The 18,783-nt window shown below is 42.7% G+C and overlaps 1 protein-coding gene across 4 annotated transcripts in view; it reads left to right on the top strand.

Moving 5' to 3' along the window:
- The window catches only part of NR3C2 (nuclear receptor subfamily 3 group C member 2), a 750,782-nt gene that overhangs the window by 686,452 nt on the left and 45,547 nt on the right, over window positions 1–18,783 (top strand). For all 4 annotated transcript variants that reach the window (XM_085641641.1, XM_085641639.1, XM_085641640.1 and 1 more), the window contains exon 7: window positions 5,818–5,948. In XM_085641641.1, the coding sequence (XP_085497767.1) occupies window positions 5,818–5,948 (131 nt within the window). The remainder of the gene's footprint in view (window positions 1–5,817; window positions 5,949–18,783) is intronic.

The following is an 18,783-nucleotide window of genomic DNA, read 5'->3' as shown; positions in this document are numbered from 1 at the left end:
CCTGAGCATCTCCTCATCACCCCCCTCCTGTCACCAAAGCCAAGAATCTGGGAGTCATCATTGATGACAACCTTAACATGGATGCCCAAGTATCGGCGGTGACCTCCTCAGCTTACTACATCTTAAAAGCGATCAGGAAAATTCTGCCCTTTATTCCTGACAACTGTGGGAAAAACCTGATCACTGCACTAGTCCTATCAAAATTGGACTATTGCAATAGTCTCTATCTAAACATACATGAAAAGCATATGAGGCGGCTGCAGCTGGTTCAAAATGCTGTGGCTAGAACGATCCTTAAGCTTCCTAAATATCATTCTATTTCCCAGGGACTTCGTAATTTACACTGACTTCCTAATCGCAGCCGTGCAAAACTGAAAGCCTTGTGCCTTGCGCATAAAGGTCTACATAACACTGGGCCTGAATTTCTCAAGTAGGCATTTGAACGGTAGATCCCCAACAAGAGATCTTCGCTCCACTAACTTAGCTGTCCCAAATATCAAAAAAGCACACTGTGGTAGCAGAAGCATCATCCATGGTACAGCCAAGCTGTGGAATAGCCCGCTGTCACACATTAGAGCCATCCCTTCTTTGCTAGCATTTAGGAAGGAGATCAAAACTTGGCTTTTTAATATTTAAGACACTTTATTCTAGCCTGCTCTTTCTCAGAGAGCCCCAAGACACCCTTGGGTATACGCGCGCTTTAAAAATTCCCTTACATAACATGTAGGGTGTGTGCCACTGAATGCCCATTCTTCCACTTGAATGAGTGGGTCATCTCATTTAAGAAATAGCTACTCATTCAGCAGTATCAGATGCCTTACCAGTAATCCAACAGTGCATTGGCCATTCCCAACTCGCCATCATGTACTGACTAGGCAACAATATCAATGGAGACACAAGGTAATTTATTCTTCCTCACTATAGAAATGAATGCCGCTGTTCAGTGCTGTTCCAGGGGCACCCCTTCGAAGATAGCCCCCCTACCTGGATGCAGTTTGAAAGCGCATTCCTCAGTTACTCTATTTGTAATGCGTGGCCATTGTGAGTCACAGTATGGAAGTTTCTGTTGACAAAAATACTCAGATTGTTAGAAGCTGTTGGATAGATCGTGAGGCAAATTAGCTAGTACTTTTGTGTGGGCCTACTGTGTTCTCTGTTTCACTCAATGTAGAAGAACACTTGTGCACCTTACACTGTGCGTATTTCTTTTCTGTTTTTACATTGATTCGGGGCTTTTTATAATATGCTTGGGTCTTTTGTGGCATCTTAATTATTGTCAAATGTAGGCGTTGTTCCCCTGGCAGATTGTGTCAGAAAATAAATTAGAATGTTTCAGACTTTTGCTAAGTTCTGTGGAATGCTCACAACTTCAGAAAGTTGCAAAGTTTTAGGCTTCTCCAGTTGTGCGTGAACTTTGTGATTTTTTTCGACAGTTTGTGTCGCAAACGACCATTACATTTAGAACAATTCTGCAAACATTTCCCATTGTACGCATACATTTTCCACTGTCCTTAGAAAAACCATCCCAACACGAAAGCCTGCAGAGAAATCGTCTTCACGCGGTTTCCATCTTCGCCGCGTGGGTTAATGTGAAAATCGTCTCTTAATGTAGTTAAAATGACCTAGAAATGCGAGAAGAACATGTAGGTCCGTAGATGAACTTAACTTTCCAGACTTTATGAATAGCGAAAATAGGAAATGTTGTGTGAGAGCAAGTGTGATGGCTGCTGCTGGACCCGGCCTGGGAGCAGCTACAAGACACCTGTGTCCTCCAATGATGATTCATTAAAGTACTCACGTAGGGTAGCCGGCAACATTTGTCCCTAATTCACACAGAGTAAATGAATAGCCTCTTATCTTCTTAATCTCTTAAATGTGTGTTTCTCCCGGAGATTAATTTAGAGAATCCGATTTACCCCTGCTCTTTGCTATGTCTTCAGGTCGATATTTGCTAATGATTTGAATTCTGCACACAGCAACTAGGATTTAACTCACAGAGGTGCATTAATTATGAAGTGGGTGAGCAGATCTTTCATTTACATAGGCTGTTCTCCACCCCCAAGCCAAATCAAAGCGTATTTATTGAGTAAACACAAATCAAACGCTAGGCATCGCAGTTTACAGGAGTGTTTGGTTTTGGCAAACTGGTGCGACAATTTCACTCTGTTGTTGTTCAGAAGATCTTCTAGATGCTGTAGAGTATGGAAGCTAAACAACTATAATCATTTTAAAGCTATTTTTTGGAACTGATAGCACTCCACTAACATACATACAGCCTTTAATGGGCCTGAATAGAACCTGACCTAATTACATTCCAGAGTCCTCTAGATACTAAATGTTTACCCCAAAATAATTAATTGTGTTCTGTAAGAGGGGCATAAGAGGAAACTGTTTTATCTTATATGCTGATTGTAGTTATTCGGATTTCTCCTCACTGGTATAGTGCAACAGGCGTCACACTCCCTTTGACTATTGATGACATCACGTGCCATTAGCCGTCAGCAGCCTCTAATGAGGGGCCAGGCTTTGGCATGGAGTACAATTGTATTAAGTTAGCAAGACTTGAGAGCCCTTTATCGGTAATGGTTTTGCTGCTGCATTTATGATCTCTTGAGACCATGGGGAGCAAGGCCAGTGTCATGGGGCACAGCTCTAAACTTTGGATTCCCCAAACTGATGTTCATGAGAGAGAGGGCAAGCACCTCAATTAGAGGTTGTTTGAATCTTCAAGTTTCCACAGCTGTTTCCACTGGTGTTTAGGAATCAGAGCAGTTTTGATCAGACTGTGGCACCCACTCGCTGACTTGTGCCCATGTCCTCCACCCCTCTCCCCTGCCCCCTGTTGAGCGGTTATGACTTACAGAAACAGTAATAAACTTGCACAATGAGAAATCAGATTAAATGGGCTGCATAACAGATTGTAGAAAGAAAAACAGAGATTGATTACAACCTTTGCTCTGGACAAAGAAAGGACACTCTAAGTAATAACAGCTTCCTTGGAATATTACTGTGCTAAGCCAATTTTAGCCTTAAGTTTCAGTATGGATTACATGCTATAAAGATTTTCTTTTGTATGGTATTAATAATGTAAGTCTGCTTCATAGCTGGTCCCTTGAACGACTAAAGGTAAAGATAGACTTCAAAATCAGTCTCATTTCAGGGTAAAATTATAGTTCCTTGCTTTGCCAGCCCTTCATAATTTCTGGGGTGAGTGATGTCACACTGTGTGACATCAGGACATTTGATTGCTATAGGGTGAAAGGACAATGTAGTGGGCAATTTTGTCTTCTGTGCGAATGAGGACTATAAAACCAAATACGTATGTTTAATGGGCAAACTTAGAGCTGTAAAATGCCTACCCAAATGTAATGTGTGTCGCAATTCACAACCAATAGATTCCTTGTTAACCTGTTTTCCCAGTGGAGCATAATGAGCATGAAACCTGTTCATTAAAGAACAAAAATGCAAATATTAACGCATTTTGAGGAACAACTGTGACACATACTTAAACACAGGGAGAAATTTCAAGACCACAAAGTCACAACGTCTGAGTCCAGTTACAATTAAATATTTGCGAAAATTGAGTTTTGTGGCCCACTGGCGCTTTTTACATGTGTTAAGAGCTGTCAGTGAGCCCTCGATTTCTGCTTTTTTAGGTCTCAGCTTTAGACAGCATATATGCTGTCTCGAAAGAGACATGTTGTTTATACTTTGTGGGCTTCAGACCGCTCATAGGCTTCCCATTTGCGGGCACCATCGTCGCTCTTCTATTCTTTCTTCCTGTTTGTCTATGGCATGCATGCGTCATGCTTCTTCCTGTATTTAGCCCTCCTCAAGAGCAGGGACCACTTACTACTATTCATCCTGTGCTCCCATTTAATGACCATTTTAGGAACTCCATTTGTCTTTGTTAAAGAGCCCTCCTTACGAGTGCTTGTGTTTTAAATCGCTCTGAGCACCATTTCTGTAAACAGGGCTGTAAATCATGTTTTCAGAGGGCCCCTGTTCTGTGCCCCACACCCCTTCCTGCTTGCCCCTCCCTTTCCAGCCAGGTCTGTGTTTATTTTTTCATCAGCCTCACAATTCCGTGCGCTCGTGTTTTCACTTCGGTAGCTCTCACGTTAGCTTGCCTCCCTTTCCAGCCATCTGTGTTTATTTATTTGTCAGCCTCACAGTTCCATTTGTGCAATACCACCTTCAGAAGACAACATTAAGCACGTAGGGCTGGGACATGCACAGTGCAGCATCGGAGGGCTAGTCAATCCGGCAAGCCGATTGGCCGCCCAGTAACTTAAAAAAAATACATCACCCAGGAGCCCAGGCAACAACGCAGTAGCAGTAATCAACAAAGGGCCGGTGTGGTGTCGTCACTGGACGCATGCGAGGGGCATGAAAGACAAACAAAATACAGAGCGGCATAAGTAAACAACTGATAGTGCCCCCTCGTGACACGTGCAACTCTTTCAGCCAGTTCAAACTTTTTAGCCAAAAGCAGGTTGCATGCAATGATTTCTATACGTACGCTTACAACAGCTAATAACAAGTACATGTATCATTGGCATCTGTGAGACAGACCCTGCACTGTTGCCGTTTTACGATCAGGATGAGCATCACTTTAGGAAACCACATGGTGATTAGGAAGGCCACCTGACTTTAAACGCAGGGCAGCTCATTTCGTTGACATCTTTAGACCCTGTGAGTATGTGTGCATCGTTTCCCGGAAGGTAGGCAAAACTAAAGATCGCATGACCTTTTCTGTCATCAGGACAGTCGGTTGCTATAGAAACAAACAACACATCTGGTAGAGGTGAGTGCCGCATCCATAACTTGGTGGAGCACAGGACCAGACTATCCTAGAAGTTGACTTTGATTTGCCGCACTGGGACTTGTTCACTTTTGGCATGTGCAGGAGCTATTGCAACATTGAAAATCTATTACAATTTCTCCAAATAGGGCATGCAGCAAGCCTTTCCCTGTGCTGATAGACAACATGGCTAAAAGACATTCACATTGACAAGGACAATAGCTTGGGCATTGCTGAAACATATTCACTTTGCCAATGCTTGTTTATGTACGAGTGCTCCACCAGCTGCTTAGAGACAAGGTGGCAGTGGCACACTGCCAGGGGAACAACTCTAGTACGCCACTCGTAAATGGAGACGAAGAAAACGAAGGTAAACTTGGTATGCATATGTAAACACTAAAAATTAAAATGGCTGCACCTTAAACCAGAGGAGTTTTTACAATAATACAATAGAGCTAAACAAAACGTTCTATAAGTATGCTAACAGTTTCACTCGACCTTTGGTTGTTTTTGTGCAAACGCTCCATTGCATGTTATTTTATGATATTGATAAATCTTTGCTTAGTACCCATGTCAAACGTGACATATGATTGATAAAAAAAAGAGTAATGATGGTTAATTCAACGACCCATAGGCACAAGGGCCATCCTCTTCTGTTACCGACCTCCTGCTCTGCACTCTCTGGTGACTGGAACCTAATTCCTCCTTTTCACACCAAATCTATTTTGATGTCCCTTCAGACATCATATTGTGCTGTTTTTTCAACTAGTACACCAAAAAGAGTTTATGCAAAGGTTCTCCTGTGTTTTTTTACATCAGCTATAAAACATAACCGATGCTCCCAGACAAGAGAGCGATGTGAATGTATTTGAAACAGTAACAAAGTAGGTTGTCTTAATATTATATTTTAACAAAAATTGAATCATGTACAATTACTGTTTTCTAAAAGCCACAGGGACTTATTGTTCTATTGCTCATATGCATCGAAATTGAGGTCACCTTTTTACTTCCAGGGAGAGGATGCGCCAGTCTGCTATGTATGATCTCTGCCAGGGTATGCAGCAGGTCAGCGTGGAGTTTGGGCGTTTGCAGCTCACTTTTGAAGAGTATACGGTAATGAAGGTGCTGCTTCTATTAAGTACAGGTACGTTAATTGTGACTATTAACCTTACTTTCTGCCTAATTTTGTTACAGTTGCCTTGATTTTAAGATCTGGCTACAGACAACTTTAGATCCACGCCTGAATTGTTGTTACTATGTCTGTAAAAGATTCAAAGCGGCCTTTGGCTCTGCTCAAAAGAGTGTATCTCACCTCATGCTATTGGCTGTTTGGTGTATCATTCCACCTCTTGAGGACTGCTTGCATTGCAGTGCCTTAGGGACTACTTTACATTTAAAAGTGCACTCCACCATCACACTTTTTGTCAAATGTAGTTCATTATCTTGCATATCACCATCAATCACCACCAATATCAACACCAGTAGCACACCACCACCAATTTCACACACCGCCAATACTACTGGCACTGATACCACCACCAATACCATGACACAACATTAATTTCCAAAACACAAATGCCACCAATACAGATACCACCATTAATACCTCAACCATCAATAAAACCATCAGTATCATAACCAATACCACCAGTAATATCACCGCCAATTCAGACATCACCACCAATGATTGGTGGAACTAATTTCTCGGACTTTAAAATGCTATCGCATTGCAATACATGTCTGCATTCCTGTGTCTGCGTGCATTGTGACATTAAAGCCTTATCTGTTGACTTTGGCAGTGCTTGTTTGTCTTGTGTCAGTTTTATAAGCGGGAAGCTGGAAGCAGGGAGGGGGAGGGTTGTATTTTCCCAAAATAATATCTTTTAATTTTTTATGATTTTCTGCTTAGCTGTTCCAGTTTGTAAAACATTGTTACTCTTTGTACTCCATGTAATTATTTTTCTGGCTTGATTTTGCTATTACGAATCGAACATTCAATAGAATGTTCACCTTTTTATTTAGTGAAGGAGACCTTTGTCTGCAAGGTTACATCAGCAGTTTCATAGAACGAAAAAAAGACCTCAAGGCCAGTGGAAATTAGAGGTGGAATAATGAATGATAAATTCTTCTGTAGCAAACAGCTACCCAAACAGAGTATGCCAGTGCTATATAGGCAGTTCAGAGCGGAATGGAGGCATAGACCACTGATCGCCTACCATCATTGCAATCTGAATGAGAGGAATTTCAGCTCTTTTTAAAAGTAGGCTTCTTCCGCAATGGACCTCATACTCCGGTAGCTGATTCCAGACACCCGCCACTCTAACAGTGAAGAAAGAACCTCCCCTTGGTATCCTTTTAAAACAGGGATTGGTCCACCATTGTTGGAACGCAGGTCTTCCAGGACTGTATTCCTTAATTATTTCATTAAGGAACGCAGGCCTTGTGATGGGCTTGGTGCGTCAAGGTCAGTGCTTTATACATTATGTGTTTTGAACAGGCAGTCAATGAAGTCTCTTCTGAAATAATGATACTGATGTGTATTTCGGTATTTTATACAGAAAGCGGACTGCCATATGCTGCATAACTTGTAACCGCTGGATCGAATATTCAAGGATGCCTTTATATAATGCATTGACATAGTTCAGTCTTGAAGGATTCAGTGCCCTGACCACTGTGACTTGGGGTCATGCAGAAGCAAGTGAAAAACTTCTTCAACATGCAAAAAACCCAAAAGCATGTTTTCACTACTGCTGATACCTGTGCTTCAAACATGACACCCACATTCCTAGCCACCAAGGGGTGGAGGGGGCACGTGTTGGGCCAAGCTTCTACCCATCCTGGAAGGGAATTCCGCCCGAACAACAAGATTTCTGTTTTAACTGGGTTGCACTGCAATTTATTGGCCTTCAGCTAATTGAGCAGGGCTACCATACAGCGAAAAATGCATACTTCGCATTTATGAAATCCTCAGCAGGAGTTTGGTATCATCCGCATATGAGATGGTCTTGATGTTAAATGATTCAATCAAATATACCAGAGGAGCCATATAAATATTGAAGAGTGTGGGGCTTAGGAAGGAGCCTTGCAGTGCTCCCCACATTTGCTCCTGATGCATACGGCTTCTTCCAAACAACTTGCTCACGTCGCTCAAGTAAGGAGGAAGGCTACTGGCAGCAGAGAGACTGGTCTAAAATTAGTCAGGTATTCAGGGTTGGCGTGGCCTTTTTAAGCAGAAGAATTACATTTGCTCTTTTCCAATTCTATGGAAGTACCCCTGAATGGAGTGAAATTGCAAATACAGCCTGATATTTCGGGGCGATAATATCAGAGTTGGACCTCAAAATATGAAGGGGTATTGGACCCATTGACTACCTGGACTTACAGTTCCTAAAGGAAGCTGTCACCTCCTCCAGGGACTGGGCCTAGAAGGATGCCAATTTAATTTGTGGAATGGGACCAGCTACATCTCTTATTTCAGGTCACCTGGAGCATTATTCACCACCCCTAATTTAGACTGAATTTTGAGGGTTTTATCCTAAAAAAAAGTCATTGAGACGGTTGCATAAGGACTGACTAGGTTCCAACGGGGGAGATGTAAATTTAGAGTCTGTAAAATTGGCAGTAATTTTTTTAATGTCCTTCCTGTCATTATCAGCCTCCCTAATACATTGCATATAAAAGGTGCTTGGGAACCTCTTAAGATTTTTATGGTAGTCTTTCAGGACCATTTTTATAGTGGGCTTTATCTGAGTCTAGGTAGTGACGCCGCCAGACTCACTTTACGCTATTAAAATGTATATCTACGCCTCTTCAGTGTGCCCCACTCCGCTTTATGCCACTCCACTACATGCTATTCCGCTCTACGCCATTCCACTGTATGCCACTACACTCTTTGCTGTTCCATTGTATGCTACTTAACTCTACGTCACTCCAGTGTGTGTCACTCCACCCTATCCCACTCCATTCTACGCTATTCCATTGGACGCTACTTTATTGTATGCTATTACACTCTACCACATTCGAGTATATACCACTCCAGTCTACACCACTTTACTGTACGCTACTCCACTATATGCTATTCCAATCTACGCCACTCTGCTGTACGCCACTCCACTCTACACTACTCCAGTTTACACCACTCCACTATACGCTACTCCACTCTAGTGTATACTACTCCACTCTACGCCACTCCTTTCTACGCTAGTCCATTGGACGCCATTCCACCTACGCTGCTCCACTGTTTACTGTTCCACTCTACCCCTCTCCACTGTACACTTCTCCAGTTTACACCACTCCACTCTATGCCACTCCACTCTGCACTATTCTGCTCTACACCACTCCGCTGTACTCTACTCTGCGCTATTCCACTATACGCCACTCCATTCTTCGTAATTACATTGTATGCAAATTCAATCTTTGACCCTCTACTGTATGTTATTTCACTCTACCCCACTCTACTGTACACTACTCCACTGTATGCTGTTACACCCTACCCCAGCCCACAATGCACCACTCCTGTCCAAACCACTTCACTGTACGCCACTCCACTGTACGCTACTACACTTTACCACACTCCACTATATGCCACTCCACTATATGCCACTCCACTATATGCCACTCCACTATATGCCACTCCACTATATGCCACTCCACTATATGCCACTGCACTATACGCCACTGCACTAAAAGCCATTCCACTCTACGCTGCTCCAGTCTACGCTATTCCACATTATCCCACTCCACACCTCTCCACTCTCTGCCATTCCAGTATACTTTCCTCCACTCTATATAACTCCATTCTACAAAACTCTACTACAGTCTATGCCACTCTAATACACTCTGGTCCACTCACTGTCCAAATTTTCACTCAACTGTATACCCGTATACTCTATTGTACAACACTCTACTCCACTCTACAACAGTTTCCAATACAGTACGACACAGAACTCCACTTAGACACCTCTCCAATTTATAACAGCTTCATGGACTCTACGCTACGCCACTTCAATGTATGCCACCCCACTCTACACTAATCCACTGTACCCTACTCCACTCTTCACCACCTCACTGTACTCAACTCCACTCTACGCTATTCCACTCTACACTTGTACTCTACTCCACTGTACAGTATTCCACTGTATGCTACTCCACTTTGCGGTAATGCACTCTGAGTGGCATTGTACGCCACTCCACTCTACGCTGCTCCATTGTCTGACACTCTCCTCCACTCCATATAACTCTATTCTATAAAAGTCTACCACACTTCATGGCACTCTGCGGCATTCTACGCGACTCTATCCCCAAGCACTCCACGGTCCAACTCTATTCTCCACTCTTTGCTCATACACTCTAATGTACAACACTCTATTCCACTACAAGAAACTTTTCTATATGACATAGCACTGCTGTATGAGACCCCACTTCAATTTATAAGTGTTTACTACCTATGCTACGCCAGTACAGTTCACTCCATGCCACTCTACTCTACAACAGGCCAATACTCTCTATTGTACTTTACACCACAGTACGTTACACCACTCCACTTGACTCTACTCCACTGTACGAGACTTCTCTCACCCCACACTACTATAAGAGCAATCCACTCTGCACAGCTCCACTGTTTCCAACACTTCTGTACTCTCTGCAACTCCCCTCTACAACACTTCTACACTGTATTCCACTCTCCAACACTTTACTCCTGCCTATACCCCTTCACTCCACATCACTGTACTATATGTTTACTGTATACTGTATGCCTATACATACCAAGTGTAAACTACACAAACTTAAAAACCTTTAAAGTTATAGTTATAACTTTCATTTACAATTTATCCACCACCTTCAAATTATTGTGATTAGCGGACCTTGTTGCACATTCTTTTCAGCTCGCTAACCAGACAACACTAACTATTACTCGCCACTCTACCAAGCACTGTGTTCTCACAAATAATGATACTCCACTGTACAGCACTACACTGTACGAGACTCTTTGCCACTCTATGCCACTACACACTGCAAGATTCTGCTACACTCTATGCCACTCTACGACACTCTACTCGATGACAATCCACTCCACCAGACTCCATTTCATTGCACTCCTGTCAACGGCACTCCACTGTAAAACACTTAGCTCTACTGTTCGACAAGCCACTACACAGTATATCACGCCCCTACACTCTACGATACTCCACTCCACGATATGACACACCACGCCACTCCACTGTATAACAATTTACTCAACTGTATGCTACTTCACTCCATTTTACTCTACTCCACTCTACAGTAATCCAATGTACAACAGTAGACTCTGCGATATTGTCCTTCATGTACTGCACTCCACTTTACGACACTCCTATAAATGATATTCCACACTGCGATTTGAAACACATTTTTTGTAAAAAAAAAAAAAAAAAAACATTTAACATACAATGAAAAAAATAAAGGTTAAGGATAATTTATAGTTAGAAATATCTTAGGAATTAATTATTTCTATACAAACCCGACCTAAAATACACAAACATTAAGATTTGTAAAGTTATAGTTATAACTTCAATTTATAATTTATGCACCACCTTCAAATTACTATAAGTCATGCACCTCTGAACACAGTGCATGCAGTGGCTGCCGCTACCTAACGGGGTAGAGGGGTGGAGAAGTGAAGGGGGGGAGGTGGTAAATAAATAAAGGAAAATAAATACCACTTAACTGCACACCGGCCGGCGCCTCTCTGTCCTCTCCTCATCACTCCAGGAGCAGGAAGGAAACAGGAACCACCCTGGCTCCCAGACTCCCCTGACCAATCACAACGCTGTCTTACAGCAGTGTTGTGATTTTCAACTGCTCACAGGGCAGTGGCGCAACGCTCCTCCACCTTAGCGGAGGAGCTGCCCCTGAGTGCATGGTAGAGTGGCGAGTTATAGTATATATAATAATTTGAAGATGGTGGATAAATTGTAAATTAAAGTTATAGTTTAGAATTTTTTATGTTTGTGTAGTTTAAACTTGGTTTGTATATGGAAAAAAAGTTTTCCTAACTATAACTAAGCTTTAACCTTTGGTTCTTTCATTGAATATACATATATAGATAGATGGATGGATAGATAGATAGATAGATAGATAGATAGATAGATAGATAGATAGATAGATAGATAGATAGATAGATAGATAGATAGATAGATAGATAGATAGATAGATAGATAGATAGATAGATAAAGCAAGCTCAGAACGAACATTTCCTGCAAGTCTAACGTATTCAGAAGTGGAAGCTTTCCAGATTCTGGCCAGTTGTACATATGCAGAAGTACAATCTTACTTCCCTCAGAACAAGTTCTGCTCATGGGTATGATTCGTTAGGAAAATTAAGTCAAATGCACATTCCACACAAATATATAACTTCCACGGTGTAGTTGCAATTAATAAAATTTAGCAGACACGCACATGTTTTAGTAATGGTATTTTTTAATTTGCGTAAATCCATCGGGGAAGCGCAGTTCAAAAGGAGAGTCAAAAATATGTTCATTTGCTAATAAGTTTGGCACTGTGTCCTGAATCTGCCTCTAAACTTCTCCTAAATCCCTATTATTCTCAACTTTATTCCCATTTTACATTGTTACTTAATTTATTCCTCCAATATTAGATTATCATTAATATTATTAATGTGCACTAACATTTACAAGCATTATATTTATATGTTTGTTTTATTATGAAAAAAAAATATGGAAATTATTTTAATTATAGTCTATATTTTAAATATGCATAGTGTGATATATATATACATGTCCCGATGTAACTGTACCAAAATGTACCTTCCGATATAATGACTCATGATGTACTGTTTGCTCTATAATGACTCCTGATGCACTGCCTGCTCCTTAAACGTTGTGTACCTCATACACATTTGGATTAGTCTACAGGACATACTTTTGTTATTTGAGATTTCAGGCAAAGTGAGTTATGGCATTTATACCTTTTGTCATGCCCTACACAGACCACCATTGGAGCATTTGTGGTAAAAAGTAGTGAGGCCAAAGAGCTTGCCGTAGAATTTAGGGCACTTGGCGCCAAAGCAGCATCAACAGCATTCAGACAGTATTCTTTACCTGTATACCTTCATGGCAGCTTTCATGTTAGGTAACGGAAGTGAAACAACCAAATAAAAAGCATAATATGAAGCAGTAAGAAGTGGGTGCAGTGATGGACTTGGATGCCCATGATGGCTCATTGTTGCTCTCATGTTGATATGATCAAATTAAAATCTAATAATAAAGAAAGATTTTCTGCAAGAGGTGCTATAATTTCTGCCTATTTCATTTCACGATGTCACACAACTAATTCTCTAATACGAAGAAAGAATGTTGCAGCTTTTTTTCCGTACATTGCTGATAACAGCATTTTTCTTTGCATTTAGCTTACAGACTTGGGCCCAGATTTATTAACACTTTGCGCAAAGCGATGCAAAGCAGCGCAAAGCAACAAAATGTTATTTCTTTTTCAGTGCAAAAGGTATTTTGAGAAATATTTTAATTTTGCCAAAAAACCCATGCATTGCATGTGTGCTGAAAAGCACAGCATACATCTAGTGCATGGGACCCTGCAGTGCTTGTCTAGACATAGGAATTTGTACTAGAAAGGTGGAAGGAACAGCGCAAACACACTACTGCGGGTCAGTGTGTTGTGCAAGGGAGCCATTAAGAGTGCCAGAATAGGGGAAGATAGCAGCAGCAGGCCAGTTGTATTAGATATGGTTCTGTGCTGTTCTTCCCCCTCTGACATCTCACAGCGCAGCTCATTTGGCTGCTGCACTTCATTGCATTAAAAATGAGAAAATCTGCCCTTTAGTTTATTTTACACAGTTGCTGTAAATGTGTTTTCTCAATTTTGCATGGCTATTGTAAGTGTGATGATTGCCGTCTTAACCATAATTTGCAAATTTCAGTGGTTTTTCAGTGTTAATTCATAACTATAACTGCTCTTTAACTGAGTCTGTGAGGGAATTTATGAGGCGGTTATAAACATACTTGAAGATGTTATTAAAAAGCTAGCTAACCGTATCTTCCCTTTAATCTTTGTGTTTTAAAAAATAAAATGTTTTATCGTGTGCCACGTGAAGGATTTCCCGATACCCAACTGGTCATGGACAGTCAACCTCCGCTTCGCAAGGCCTTCAGCTATGTAAAGTAGGTTTTGGCCCAATCCCTCTCCTCCCTTCAGGAAGCCAACCCCTGTTGCACAGAGCCTTCAGTAGTGTGCTGCAGGGGAAGGCCACAAGGTGTGGTCAATGTGCTCAACCCCCTACGAGCGGCACACAACCTGCTGCGCACAGCTTTCTACCATGAATAACAGCGGTTGACTGCAAAACCTGGCCTTTAGCTATGCTCTGTGCCCAACCCTCCATGAGACCCCAACCTCCATTGGGGGCAGCCTTCAGCTCTGTGCAAATGCATTCCTGCTGGCCACAAGCCCTGTGGCAACATCAGCATTTTATTTTACATGGGGTGTTTCCCTTTGGGGCACTCCACCTGTGCCAAGTTTCAGGGGATGCTCAGCTTGCCTTATACCTCTCTTTTTTTTTTTATTCAGACTACAGGAACAGAGTTCTTGCGTCTTGTAATGGCAGCCGCAACATTATTCTAGCGTTGGCCATTAAATCGAGAGAGCTTTACGTCCATGGACCCGACCTTGGGTTTGTAGACATGAAATGGTCGATTGAAGAAAACGTGTCAGAGAGCACTACCCTTGCATGCATGATTTATCAAGAGCAATGCACTCTTTCTCTTCCTATCACATCTGCCTATGACCACATACACAACAATGTGAAGGCCAGAAATAGAAGCAGTGTAAAGGGAATTGGGTATGAAAGCACTAGACACCACCACTCTGACTTGTTTTGTTGGACATTAACATTTGCAAAGTATAGTGGGTATCAAAAGGTAAATAAGATATACCATTAGTAATTTACCATGACAGTCTGTGTTTAACTGTAAAAGGGAATGCATATACTTTAGCAGTATCCAACTGTGTGTACTTTGATGTGGAACTTACTTCCAGAAACTAAATAAAATATAAGTGGCTTTAATATATGTTCCTCAACACTTCTCTCAAGCTTTGTCATTTTGCACTCTCTGTGGAAGCTGACTTATAGTTCTACTTGACTTATGTGTCTCTGCAAGAGGATTAGCAAGCACGTATATTCTGTGATTCCTAGCTTAGTAACTCTTATAAACATTATTGGAACTCTAAAACCCTATGTGTAATCATATATACTTAGAATGTGCAATATAGTTCAGACTTAGGAATTCTATCTGTTTTATCACAGGATGACCTCAGATGTAATGCAATAATCCTTCAGTCTTTAGAAAAAAAATCAAGTTATATGTTCAAAATAGTTCAAAGTTTGGTATCGCAATACAGCTTGATTTTCAGAATACTCATTTGCATTATCGTTGTCCTTTAAACAACTCCAAAGGAAGTAACCGCTCTCCCCAAAGAAAATCCTAGATCCTCATAGCAGAGTACTGGCTGCAGCAACATTGGATCACGATTACCTAGCAAAGTTACCGTAGACCACAAAGAGAGTTAATACCCAGATATCCCAGGTGGCTGGTGCGTTTACAAATGACATAAGAGTTCATAGCCTCCTGGGAAATTTAGTTTGTCATCAGTATGCCATTGCAGACTGTGTTCTCTACACATGTAAAGCTTGATTTCAGACAACACTAATGCTATGCAGGGGCCACAAGCCTTTCCTTCCATGAAATTCCAGTACAAACTGATTCAGAATGTCTTTCCTCAATGCCTGCTGAGTCTTAAGTGGAAAGTCATACCTCCTGACTTCGTGACAAAAAGCCCCCTCGTCCAGCTGGATTTAAGCATTCTTTAAAAAATGGGTTCGCGGATGGTCCGCAAACCTGGATTTGCTGAGTTTTTACTTACTGGCTCATTTGTGAATGCTAGTTTCTTGAAAACTACTGAATCGAACTGAACCAAACCTAAACCTGTATCCAAAAGCAAACAGCCCCAATGCAATTCTAATGGGAAATATTACTATTTTGACCCCCACCTCCTTTTTGCCCCTCACTTGTTTGATCTGCATACAATTGGAACAACTATTGTGTAGATTCGTCGAAAAAGGTCAGTCATTAAGAAAGCTAAGATCGGCTTTTCATTGGAAAGTCAGACCTAACCATAACCACAGAGGCAGTATTGCCTCCTCTGCATTGTAGTTAAGGTTTTGTAATGGTCTTCACTCTTTGTTTTTTAGTACCAGGCGATGAGTCTTGGGGCTGTTTTAAACTCTTAGGGCTTGATCACAAAACATTTTTGACTTTTTTGACTGGTGTTGTTACATGCTCTTGATGGCACTGGAAGTGATTGATGCAAACACCTTTCACTGCTGTATTATGAAAGCAGATTTGCTGAGGTGGTAGGTAATGTGTGACAAGAATATTTATGCAGACTTGTGTTGCATTTTCCTAAGTAGGTGATGTGTTGTGTCTTTCTTAGTGGTGGTGTGTTGTCATGCTGCTTTTTGCATTGTGGTGGTGTTTTATCTATCAATCAAAAGGTATTTGTAGATCGGGGTGGGGGGGGGGGGGGCTCTAGGCACTGTCCTGCAGGTTTCAGTCGAAGAGCCAGGTCTTGAGTTTCCTCCGGAAGTGGTTCAGGGAGTGAGAGGTGCAGAGATGGAGAGGGAGGGTGTTCCAGGCGAGGTGAGAGAAGGATCATCCTCTGGTGCGGCTGCGTTGGATGCATGGAGTCTGTGCGAGGGCGAGGTGCATGGAGCAAAGGCTTCTAGATTTTTGATGAAAGGTCAGGCGATGGTTCATGTAGTGTCATCCTAAGTTGTGAAGGGCTTTGTAGGTGTGGGTCAAGAGCTTGAACTGACGTCTGTTCTGGATGGGGAGCCAGCAAAGGTGTTTGGTGATGTGTGTCCTCTAGGGCAGGTTGAGGATCAGCCTAGCTCCTGCGTTCTGGATTGCCTGATGTCTTTGCATGAGTTTAGAGGTGGTTGTTGTAGGTGAGTCGGCTGATGAGCACCTGCATCACAGTTTTCCTGGTGCTGTTGGGGAGCCATCTGCAGATCTTTCGGAGCATGCAAATCATGTGGAAGCTGGCTGAGGCGATGGTTTTTACCTGACGTTTCATGGAGAGTTCGCTGTCTAGCATGATGCCGAGGTTGCAGGTGTGGTCTTTTGGTGTGAGGATGGGACCAAGTTCCGTGGGCCACCAGAAGTCGTCCAAGAAAGCGGTGTGTTTGCTGAAGATGAGGACTTCCGTCTTGTCTGTGTTTAGTTTGAGGCAGTTGTCTCTCATCCATGTCTCAACATTCATCATGCAGTTGTGGAAGTTAGTCTTTGTCTGGGTGGAGTTCACTAAGAGTGAGAGGGCGAGTTGGGTGTCGTCGCATGGGAGATGATGTTGATGTGTGCTCTGACAATGTCTGCGATGGTGTCATGTAGATGTTGAAGAGAGTGGGGCTGAGGGACGAGTCCTGGGATACTCCGCAGATGGTGCGCTTGGGGTGCAAGATGAAGGGGGACAGCGGACCCTCTGGGTGGGACCTGTGAGGATAGGGCGCCATCCATCTGAGTACATTGTCTGTGATTTTGATCTGGCAAAGTTGCTGGATGAGTGTGTGGCGGAAGACATTGTCAAGGGCTGCGGAGAGGTCCAGGAGGATGAGGACAGCCGTTTCTCCTCTGTCAAGTAGGGCTCGGTTTCATTTGCTGCTGCAATCTAGGCTGTCTCGGTGCTGGGGTTGACTCTAAAGCCCGACTGGGATGGATCTAGTCGCTTGTTTCTTTCCAGATGATCATTGACTTTGAAGTTGATGGCTATTTCCAGGACTTTGGTGGGAACGGTAAGAGGTAGATGGGATGATAGTTCTGGAGATCTCTGGGGTCTGCTGACGGTTCCTTGAGGAGGGGCCTGACCTCCGTGTGCTTCCATAATTCAGGGAAGATGGCTATAATGATGTAAGCATTGAGGAGGGGGATGAGCTGGTGGCTGATCTCGTTGCTTCCAAGGTTGAAGATCCGATGTGGGCCAGGGCCGGTGGGTGCTCCAGAGTGGATGGATTTCATCAGGGTGGTAAAAGTTTGTGTGCTGAATTCCCATGCGGTGAGCAAGGGGTTGCTGGTTTGGTTCAATGTGTTGCTGATGATGTCTGAGAGTTGGGGTTCGAGGTTTGTATCGATGGTTGCTATCTTGTTATAAAAGTGGTCGGCGAGGGAGTCGCAGAGTTCCTGTGAGTGAGGGATTGTGTTTTCTGTAGGTATGGTGCAGGAGAACTCTCTGACAATGGTGATGAGTTCCTTGGTTTGGTTGGCACTGGTTTCGATGTGGCATCTGAGGGACTCCTTTTTTGTGGCTTTGAGCTGGCTGTGGTAATTTTTGGGGGGTTGCTTTGTAAGTGATTCTGTATATGTCATTCTTACTGGTTCGTCCACACTTTCAACTTGTTTACATTCATGTTTCGATATGCAGAGGTCTGGTGTGTACCCGCTGGCACTTTTGGTGGGTCTGTTCTTCTTGGGTGATTTGGTGGGGGCGACTTGGGTCGCGGCATTGGTGTTCCAGGCGTTCAAGTAATCTAGTTTGGTCTAGGTTGGTTGTGATGTTTGACTGAGAGGTGCTGAGGGTTTGTGTTCTTAGCTGCTGAGTTACTCTGGTCCAGCAGCAGTAGGTTGCCTCGGATGAGGGTAGTGTGTGGAGGGCTGGTGAGGGTGAAGTGTACAATGACGTGGTCCATCCAGGTGAGTTCTGTTGTGTGGCTGTATCTGATTATGTTGCTGAATGTGAAGACTGGGTCTAGTGTGTGTCCTGCACTGTGTGTGGTGTCGGTGATGAACTGCTTGAAGCCTATATTGTCAAATCTTTCCAGGAGGTCGATGGTGTTGGTGTCAATTAGGTCATTCAGGTGGAAATTCAGGTCGCCCTGGAAGATGTAGTGTTCGTATTTGACAGCAAGAGGGGAGATG

The sequence above is a fragment of the Triturus cristatus genome, chromosome 2_2, assembly GCF_964204655.1.
Source record: "Triturus cristatus chromosome 2_2, aTriCri1.1, whole genome shotgun sequence".
Taxonomy (NCBI): domain Eukaryota; kingdom Metazoa; phylum Chordata; class Amphibia; order Caudata; family Salamandridae; genus Triturus; species Triturus cristatus.
This window is presented reverse-complemented; position numbering and strand designations above follow the sequence as displayed.